At 35.7% G+C, this 11,084-nt stretch overlaps 2 protein-coding genes across 2 annotated transcripts; both read left to right on the top strand.

The window, feature by feature from the left end:
• Positions 1 to 2,147: 2,147 nt before the first annotated feature.
• LOC147550177 (serine carboxypeptidase-like) lies at positions 2,148 to 5,439 on the top strand. Its single transcript, XM_086668431.1, has 9 exons — positions 2,148 to 2,494; positions 3,471 to 3,642; positions 3,755 to 3,874; positions 3,964 to 4,107; positions 4,182 to 4,332; positions 4,421 to 4,512; positions 4,618 to 4,876; positions 4,977 to 5,110; positions 5,347 to 5,439. Exons 1-9 carry the CDS (start codon positions 2,178 to 2,180, stop codon positions 5,437 to 5,439), a joined length of 1,482 nt encoding a protein of 493 aa, XP_086524557.1. The 5' UTR covers positions 2,148 to 2,177.
• A 992-nt stretch (positions 5,440 to 6,431) lies between these two features.
• On the top strand, positions 6,432 to 9,041 carry LOC147550176 (uncharacterized). Its single transcript, XM_086668430.1, has 5 exons — positions 6,432 to 6,687; positions 6,877 to 7,442; positions 7,684 to 8,058; positions 8,143 to 8,637; positions 8,760 to 9,041. Exons 1-5 carry the CDS (start codon positions 6,432 to 6,434, stop codon positions 9,039 to 9,041), a joined length of 1,974 nt encoding a protein of 657 aa, XP_086524556.1.
• The last annotated feature ends 2,043 nt before the right edge of the window (positions 9,042 to 11,084 follow it).

Raw genomic sequence — 11,084 nt, 5'->3', positions numbered from 1 at the left:
TCCATAAGTATAATCCCTTGGCCTTCCAACCTCGCTTCTCTCTAGGGTTTACTCGATTAGGCAGTTTGGGTTAGGGAAGATCCCCTTTTTTCTCTTGGAGCTCCATTAACAGTATATCTTACTAGATCTAATAGAAAAGCTTCCATATTTCAACCAAACCCTGAAGATCCATAGCAAGATGCCCTGATCTTGATGATAGTTGGTTTGGTGTTGATTTTATCTTTATTTGAGCCCAAACTTGATGATATTTCTTGCTGGAGTGTATTACCTGTTGATGCATCTTCTGTTTTTGCTTAATTAGGTTTTGGAATCCAGTCTTCAATCTAGGTCCGATTTTGGTCCTTTTGATAGTCTCCTAAATAGCTTTCTTGGTGTGATGAATATCTTTTTGCATTTTCTGATGAATTTGGTGTGCTCTAGATCTGGCGGCAACCATACTTTCACATTCATCACTTTGTTTCTGCATCTCTCGGCTTTCAGCTATGCTTCTTTAGAGGACAAGCTTATAGGTCACAATCGGTGGGGGATTTGCTTCCCACTCCGATTAATCGATGATCATACCATAGGTTCCAATATCTCTTCTATTTCAATTGAATGTTACTCAAACGTTAATCCACCTCCTATCATCTTACTGTTCATCTCTAAGAAAGGTTGTAAAGTATGTAATCATTTCATGTTTATTTGGATACATCGCTTAACCTTATGGATCATGAGCTCGTATCGTATGTCCTATAAGAGATTTAATATTAGCATTAACTTACCTTTCGACCCCGGAAGACACTTCGATTCACATAGGTATATCCATCTTAGTAGCCCACTCTCTTACGCTTCAGCTCAATCTCTGTCGAATTCTTTCGTTTTTTATTTTAGCATAGATTTAACCACTTATCCAAGGTCCTTAACATGCTCACTTCCATCCCTTGTCGCAACTCATGTGCGATCTTTTGTCAAATTAGCTGAGTATTTATACTCGGGATATGACGGCGATCCCATTTACCAGGTGTCTGATCAAATTCTACTTTGTGAAACTCGAACGGATATGGTCTCTGCATATGGAGAATACTGGCGGGATACCCCGGAACCATCTTTTCGCTCCACCCTACAGACACCTTTGTTTCGTTCTGGAACTTCGGGTGTCTGTTTAATCCATCTTACATGTTACAGGAAGGCAGGTACTAGTTACATCTTTCAATCTATCGGAAGAAATCTCAAGACCAACTTTCACGTAATCATCTTGAAGAGCTGCCAGACGTCTAAGCTACAGAATAAAGGAAGATCCACTACACGAAGTTATTTTACGCAATTCCTCATTTCTGTATTTTGGTGTATTACTTTGTTTACTGTTTATGTTTATCTTTTTAATTTGGATATTGTAATAGACTCTTAATTTAATGTATTTGATTTCAACGAAAAAAAAATATCAGTTCCTCAGTTTCTGTGAAGGGGTGCCTGTAGTAATAAGCCTGGGCACCTATAGCAATCAGTTTGGAACCTAAAGCAATTAGTTTGGGTGCCTGCTGCAATTGGTTGAGGTGTCTATAGCAATATGATTAGGCCCCTGTAGTAGTAAGCCTTGGCGCATATGGACCTTCTGTCATTGCTCATGATGCAGATATAGTTTTTGTTTCTAATTAATTATGGTAATAATAATAATGATTTTATAATTATTTCATTAAGTTGAACTCGAGTGATCAACAAACCTGATTATCAAGATAAGTGATATCATATGACAATATACTCTGTCTAATCTCTCACCGAAAGATTTATTCCCACCGTTAGTCATACTTGATATCTCAAATGGTTACGACTCTAATACCATATTAAGTTGCGAAAAGTGAAGTGTTTTGTTCTCTTTTTGTGATTCTAACTTTCTATATGTATTTTTATATATGATACCAAAAGAGAATGATCTTATTTTGATTCAGAATAACAAAGAAATATAAATATATAATTATATTCCTAAAAACTAAGATTAACATTTCAAAAATACAATAATACCAATTATTCCCAATATCTTTCACTCATTCCTCACCATATTTAAATGATTTTGTTTCTTCATTTATTACTAATTTTTTTTGCATTTCTCAAGCTTCATTGTCATCCCCTTATAAATTCAAACCTTCTCTCCCATTTTCTCATTCATCAAAAAAAACCCCACATAAGAAAGAGTCAGTCAAATGGAGAGAAATATTTTTCTTGTGTGTCTTTGTTTTATTATTCTTTCTCATTTCTCTTCTGCAATCCGTACCAATGACTTTCGTTCCAATTCAAAATCTCCATTAGAGCAAGAAGCTGAGAAGCTAATTCGTCAACTAAATCTAATCCCTCACAAATCAATCCAACAAGTAAAATCGGATGAATCTTTGGTGGCACCGAGACTTTTTGAGAAAAGTTTTCAATTTCCCAATTTGGTTGGTTCTTCTGGTAATACTTCTGTTGAAGATTTAGGTCACCGTGCTGGGTACTACAAGATTCGACATTCTATCGACGCCAGGTCCCTCCCAAATTTATATCTTCATTTAATTTAAACCGTTGATAGTGCCACGTATACGCATGATATTTATTTATTTTTTTTTTTTTTTTGAAGACGACTACGATCTACGTATGTCGTTACATTTGGCATTGATACATCAAAGATGTGATACGCTCAATAACTGCCCACTCAAATTGAAACAAGACCGGGCCTATAGCCCAACAAGACAATGGCCTAAAGCCCAACTACATTATTTACACCCTAATAATCCCAAATCAAATAACCAAAGATTCCAGCTTCTTTGGGATTTGAACCTGAGACCTCCAGGGATTTCTGGAGTTTATGTCAACACCTTGGAACCACTTGGGCTACCAACTGTTGACCTATACGCATGATATTAGCCATTGTGGGTCAGTAGGATATTCTTGTCAGATTACATTGGTGTTTAAACATCATACCACTATACCAGTCACCTAATTGGTTGACTCTCACTAGACACGATCACACAACAAAGTAAAGATGAGTGCAAAGGAAAACTAAAGAATTTGTAACACAAAAAAATTGACTCATTTGTTGAACTTTGGCTTAAGTGACGAATAAGGTGACGGGTAGTTTGGTCTTTTCAAACCGTAAAAGACTAAAATACCTTTTGTTTTATTTTAGACTGTCACCAAAACAGTCATTGAGTGGGTTCTTGTGTTGGGGTTTTTTGTAACTTGTCTCTGCTCACAACTTTCTAATGTCCTAAATCCTAATAGCTACTATGAGCATCAAGTGGATTCTTGTATCGGTTTTTTTGTAACTTTGAAATTCAGACGAGCATAAGAAACACAAAAAGTCTGAAATCTGACTTGAGTCAATTCAGACTTTAATTCAGATTTAGAATTAAATTTATAGAAAAAAAAACACTAATTACATATTTAAGCCTTACATGTAACGTGTAGTATTTCGGGTTTCTCTTTTCTTCTATAATGCTAAATTGTGTACTCTGTTATAGGATGTTCTACTTCTTTTTTGAATCAAGGAACGACAAGAAGAAAGATCCCGTTGTGATATGGTTGACAGGAGGGCCAGGATGTGGTAGTGAAGTAGCTCTCTTTTATGAAAATGGACCTTTCACTATTTCAAATAACTTGTCTCTTTCGTGGAATGAATATGGTTGGGATAAGGTATATCAATATTCTTATAGCAATTCCGTTTGTGAATTTGAATACTCTTAATTTTTATTTCTTCGACCAGCCTAACAAATTTAAGATTGAAAATATTGTTGTCACTATGTAGACATCAAACATACTTTTTGTCGACCAACCAACTGGAACTGGATTTAGTTACAGTTCAGATGAGACAGACTTCCGTCAGAATGAAACAGGTGTTAGTAATGATCTATATGATTTCTTGCAGGTATGTAAACAGATTTCTTTCTTTTAGTTCTTTGCTTACATGGTAGAATCCAATTTGAATTTATATTATAACCCTTTTCCGTAAACTAGGCATTTTACGAAGAACATCCTCAATATGAAAACAATGATTTTTACATAACCGGAGAATCATACGCTGGACATTATATTCCTGCCCTTGCTTCTCGTATTCACAAAGGAAACAAAGCTAAGGAAGGGATTCACATTAATCTCAAGGTACACACACACACACACATATATATATAAATTCGGTTTGTGTTCTTGGACTAGTCTAATTAATCATGAAACAGGGATTTGCCATCGGAAATGGCCTTACTAATCCTAGAGTCCAGTACAAAGCATATGGAGATTATGCTTTGGACGTGGGACTAATAAAAGAATCTGATTACGAGAGTATCAAGCAAATGATCCCAGAATGCGAAAAGGAAGCAAAATTATGTGGTATTTCTTTGCAATTTTCGTTGTATCATTTCTAGTGATTCGTTTTCTTCTTTTCTTTCATTAGTTCATTTCTGGAGTTTTGTTTCAGAGTCTACTGGTGATGACACTGAGTGCTCTACAGCACGCTCGAGGTGTAACAGTATATTTCAATCAATCCTAAATGTTGCTGGAAACGTAAACGTAAGAAAGCAAAGTTATCTCATTCTTGTTTACTTATATATGTATTTGGTTTTACGCTGATATATAGCAAGTTGTATGTTGACCTTGATTTTTATCGTTATGTAGTATTATGACGTTAGAAAGGAGTGTGAAGGGAGTCTCTGTTACGATTTCTCTAATATGGAGACATTCTTGAATTTGGAGTCGGTTAGAAAGGCTCTTGGAGTTGGAGACATTGAATTCGCTTCATGCAACTCTCAAGTTTACTCGCTAATGATAGGAGACTGGATGAAGAATCTTGAAGTTGGTATTCCGGAACTTCTTGAAGATGGTATAGAGGCTCTTATTTACGCGGGCGAGTATGATTTAATATGCAACTGGCTCGGTACGTCTCTTTGTTTTGAACCAAACATGTACTTTCATGACTTTAGAAGTGGCAATGGATTTGAACTCTTTCTTAAGTTATTAACTTCAATCTTGAGCAGGAAATTGGAATTGGGTTCATGAAATGAAGTGGTCCGGGCAACAAAAATTCACCCGAGCAGCCAACACTTCGTTTACAGTAGACGGTAAAGACACGGGACTACTCAAAAGCCATGGCCCTCTAAGTTTCCTCAAGGTATACCATCTGTTTGTGCTTGTAATTGATGCTTCTGTTACTACTACATTGACAACATTACATGACCACATAAGAAGCGTATTTATTGTAGCTAGTTATTAGCTAAGACAATGTATGTTCTGATGAATAGCTAGGTTATGTGGTTTATCTCATATTTTAGAACAATCTGACTTCTAAACCCTAAATCCTAAATATTTATTGAATGCTGAAACTATGTAAATGATCGTTATGTAAAGGTTCGTGATGCTGGTCATATGGTTCCAATGGATCAACCAAAGGCAGCATTGGAGATGTTGAGGAGATGGACTCAAGGCAAATTGAATGCTTAAGTTGCAGATGCTCCTGCTCAAACTGGTGTTGCTTCTACTGCGGTTGGGATTAAGACCAGTCGAATGTCCATTTTTAGTTGTTTATCTTTTGGTTATGCATGCTGTAATCAAACTATGATTTTTCTTTGAGATGGGCTCTAAGTACTGGAAATTATGGAATTTGTATTATTACCAATGGTGATACGCAATTGAAGGAATATGAATTTAAATATTTGAAGGCTGAAATCAATTTCTTTCAAAATTGGGAAAGATGGAATATGTTGAATATAAGATATGTTTAAATAAAATATACACAGAATCTATATAATAAAAAAACGCTGACTGGGACAAACATCCTTTTAGAAGTCCATCCCGAAATTTAAGATATTGTCTAGAAGTCCATCCCGAAATTTAAGTATAGTCCTTTTAGAAATAAAATAACTAATTTAAGAAAAAATGAAACAAAAGATATTGTAAAGGTTAAAAAAGATTTTGAAAATCTCTATCACTCTATCAATAAACTGATTTAAGAAAAAAATGAAACAAAAGAAAATAAACAATAACTAGAATATTAAAAAATTAGGGTATCCACAATATATCAATAATAAATATGAAAAGTCATCAAATTTGATTGATAAAGTTGTCGTGCCCTAGGCCACGGGATATACCCTAGTATAAGATATATTCTCTCAATGTAGCATATGTACAGTATATAGGATATATTCTTTCAATATGTGATATGTATTGAATATATGATATATATGATATATTGGATATATGGGATATAAATACTTTATATAATATATTCTATATATGTAACTTTTGTAATTATATAAGGGGAAGAACATCTCCTATTGTATACACAAGAATTATTAAAGAAAACGAGTTTCTCTCAATCTCTTATTCTTAGTTTGTATTAGTTTCTACTTGGTATCGAGAGCAGGTTCGATTATTGAACCTGGTTATTTCGAATTGAATTGAATTCCGCTGCGAATCTCGAAATTGAAAGCTCAATGGGTTCCAATGATGATGCAACAATGGTACTACCAAACCCTCACGTTGTTCACAACCACATCGATGCACCCTTTCCAATAGGTAATAATACCCTGAATGAGAACAATTACATCCTTTGGTCAAAGGTCATGAAGATGCGTATTAATGGTCGGAAAATGTGGGGATATATTAGTGGCACTAAAACTAAACCTGCAGAAGGAAGTGAAGAATATGAAAATTGGTATTCGGAGAATGATATGGTGAAGGGATGGTGCTGTGATTCAATGTCCACAACACTAATGAACAGGTATGTTTGTTTGGAAACTGCGAAGGAAGTTTGGGACTCTCTTGAAGCTATGTATACAGACACATCTGATGAAACTCAAATCTTTGAGTTACATAGGAAGTGTTTCTGAACAAAACAAGCTGGTCGATCTATTGCGACATATTATGATGAATTAGCAGCAATTTTTCAAGAAATTGACCAGCGCAACACTGTGAAAGGAAAAAGTGTTGAATCTATCACCCTCCTACAACAATATGTAGGACGTCTTAAGGTTCACATGTTCCTCTCTGGATTAGAAAGTATGTATGATCAGGTGCGTGGTGAGATTCTTCGAAAAGACCCTCCCCTTACAATGGAACAGTCTTATCAAACAGTACGAAGGGTGTCAGTTCACAAACAGGTGATGGGAACCCAAACACTTATAACTGAGTCTTCAGTTATGGCAGTCAACTATAAAAAGGGACAACCTCAAGGTTCTTGGAATTCTCACAAAGAGACTAGACCATTACGCCTTGATCTTGAGTGTACCCACTGTGGAGAGAAGGAACACACAAAACAGAAGTGTTATGAAGTCATTGGATATCCGGAATGGTGGGATTTCACAAAGCGACCTAGGAAAAACATATTTTCGAAGAAGGATTCTGCTATAATTCCTCTATCAGTGAATGTTGCACAGTCAGGTATGAAAACTAAAGGTAGTGTTTTATCTGTATGGTTAATTGATACTGGTGCATCAGATCACATGGTAAATGACACTAGCATATTATCATCCATTATATATACCTTCAACCCAAACCTCTATATACACAGCAAATGGTGGTTCCTCTCCTGTAATTGGGGAAGGTTCCACTGACATATCTGAAACTCTGACATTAAACTCTATCCTTATTATTCCCGCGTTAGAGTACAATATCCTATCAGTCAGTAGGATCACTGGTGCACTTGCATGTACTGTGACGTTTTAGCCTCAATTCTGTATTTTTCAGGACATAGTGATGCGACAAGTTCTTGATTGTGGTGTTAGAAAATGCAATCTCTACTATTTGGACCTGTCTAGTAGTCGAGAGCAGAGGATTCATCAGGTGAATAAAGTTGGAGGAATTGAAGAAGCAAAAGCTAATATTTGGTTATGGCATCGGCGATTGGGTCATCTCTCCTTCGCATATCTTCAGAAATTAAATTCATCGTTATTTTCGAAGTGTAGTGTTTCACAATTTAAGTGTGATATTTGTGAACTTGCTAAAAGTCACCGTATTACATATTCTCCAAGTTTCAATAAAAGTTCAGAATCTTTTAGTATTATTCACTCTGATGTATGGGGTCCTGCACGTATTCCTTCTTTGTTTGGAGCTCATTACTTTGTGACTTTTATTGATGAGTGTACTCATATGTCGTCGGTATCGCTACTCACTCATAAAAGTGAAGTATTTAAAGTATTTTTTTAGATGGTTTTGATCCAATTCCAAAGGAGGATACAAGTGTATCAATCTGATAACAGAGGAGAATTTACTAGTAATGACATGTCGAAGTTCCTGATAAATAAAGGCATTCGACATCAAACCTCTAATGCTTATACCCCACAACAAAATCAGTTAGCTGAACGAATGAATAGACAACTGTTAGAAGTTGTTCGTGCATCTCTTTTCGAAATGAATATGCCATTTAATTATTGGGGGGAGGCGTTAAAATCTGCTGCATATGTGATAAACCGCACACCATCTCGGGTCATTGAATTTCAGACCCCTTTCAGAAAACTCCATGATCTTATCACCATCCCTACAATGCCAAACCTAGAACCACTTGTTTTTGGGTGTGTTGTCTTTGTTCATATACCTAAACATCAGCGAGGAAAATTAGATCATTGTGCTCGAAAGTGTGTGTTTCTTGGATATATTAATTTTCAAAAGGGTTATCGTTGTTATGATCCTGTAGAGGGGAAAGTATACATCTCATTAAATGTTTCATTTCGGGAATTAGATGCATATTTTATGGGATCTTTCCTTCAGGGGGAGAAACAAAATGATAGTGAAGGAAAGTTCCCCATTATTGGGGTATGTTTCAGGAACTAGAGAATTGGACAAGTAATTTGAATATGCATAGTAATCTAAGTGATGATGGAAAGGGGAGTGAACCAGAGCAGGTTACAGGGGGAGATCAGGGTATTGAAGATGAAATTTATGAGAATAGAGAGGATCAGACGACAGGGGGAAATCAAGTTGAAGTAGTAGAAGTTGCCCGTGACTCCAACTATCTAACACCATCTACCGAAGACCTGCCTCAGAATGTCGAACCTCAGGTATTACTTGATCCTACCACTGTTAATGATGTTCAACCTAGACGTTAGAAAGATCCACTAAAGGTATTCCGAAGTTTACTTATGAACTAGATATTAATTCTAAAGCTAAATACTCAATCTTTGATTATGTGTCCACCAATAGGTTGTCTAAGTCATTTACATGCACCATGAATCAATTATCCTTTGTATCTATTCCTAGTAATTTACAGGAAGCACTATCAGATCCACGATGGAAGAAAGCCATGAATAAAGAGATAAATGCATTACAGAAGAATTCCACTTAGGAACTTGTTGATAAACCCCACGGATATCGTATTGTTGGGTGTCGTTGGATCTTTACAGTAAAGATGACTTCAGATGGAAGTGTTGACAGGTATAAAGCCAGACTTGTTGCCAAAGGGTATATTCAGACGTATGGTGTGGATTATGAGGAGACCTTCGTCCCGGTGGCAAAGATAAACACTATTCGTCTACCCATTTCTCTTGCAGCCAATCAAGGTTGGCCATTACAACAGTTTGACGTGAAGAATGCATTTCTCAATGGAGACTTAGAAGAAGAAGTATACATGGAGTTACCACCTGGAGTCACGAATTCTGAAGTAGGAAAAGTATGCAAATTAAAGAAGGCATTGTACGGGTTAAAACAGTCACCACGAGCTTGGTTTGGACGGTTTACGAAGAACATGAAGGCATTTGGATATAAACAAAGTAATTCTGATCATACCTTGTTTATAAAATAAAAGTTAGGCAAGCTTACTGCTCTTATTGTTTATGTTGACGATATGGTTGTTACTGGAAATGACTCAGTGGAAATGGAGGCTCTGAAAAACTATTTGTCGCGGGAATTTGAGATGAAGGATTTGGGGCAGTTAAAATACTTCTTAGGCATTGAAGTTGCACGATCAAGTCAAGGTATTTCATGTCTCAACGAAAGTATATATTAGATCTTCTTGTTGAAACTGGGATGTTTGATTACAAACCGGTAGATACACCTATAGAAGCAAATCATCACTTGGGAATATTTTCAGATCAAGTTCCATGTGACAAAGGAAGGTACCAACGCTTAGTGTGGGAGACTAATTTACCTCTTTCATACTAGACTGGATATTGCATATTCCAATAGCGTCGTGAGTCAATTCATGCATAATCCAAGTGAAGAACATATGAAGGCAGTCTTTCGAATACTATGGTTCTTGAAGAAATCTGGGGGAAAAGGTTTCTTATTCTTGAAAGGTGGTGATATGGAAGTAATGGGATACACAGATGCAGATTGGGCAGGAGATATAACGGACAGGAGGTCAACCTCTGGATATTTTACATTTGTATGTGGGAATATGGTAACATTTAGAGCTAAGAAGCAAAAAGTTGTTGCTAGATCAAGTGAAGAATCTGAGTTACGGGGTATTGCTCAAGGGGTATGTGAACTACTATGGACACGAAATATATTGAAGGATCTTGGATTTAAACTTGTGAAAGCAATGGATCTACACTGTGACAATAAAGCGGCAATTATGATTGCACATAATCCAATTCAACATGACCGTATGAAACATGTTGAAGTGGATCGTTTCTTTATCAGAGAAAATATTGACAAAGGGTGCATATATTTTCCATTCGTAAAGTCAGAAGATCAACTTGCAGATATTCTTACAAAAGGAGTTTTCGGATGAATATTTAACAAAGTGATTGACAAGCTGGGCATGATTGACATCTATGCTCCATCTTGAGAGGAAGTGTTGAACATAAGATATGTTTAATAAAATATATACAGAATATAGGATATATTCTCTCAATATAGCATATATACAGTGTATATGATATATTCTCTCAATATGGATATATATTGAATATATGATGATATATATGAGATATACTAAATACTTTATATAATATATTCTATATATATGACTTTTGTAATTATATAAGGGGATGAACATCTCATATTGTATACACAAGAATTATTAAAGAAAACGAGTTTCTCTCAATCTCTTATTCTTAATTGAAGGGATATGAATTTAAATATTTGAAGGTTGAAATCAATTTTCTTTCATAGTTGGGAAAGATGGAATATTTGTAACAAAGTGGCAAAAA

This window comes from Eschscholzia californica, unplaced genomic scaffold (assembly GCF_041429995.1).
Source record: "Eschscholzia californica isolate CP2 unplaced genomic scaffold, dmEscCali1.0.p SCAF_3, whole genome shotgun sequence".
Classification (NCBI taxonomy): domain Eukaryota; kingdom Viridiplantae; phylum Streptophyta; class Magnoliopsida; order Ranunculales; family Papaveraceae; genus Eschscholzia; species Eschscholzia californica.
This window is presented reverse-complemented; position numbering and strand designations above follow the sequence as displayed.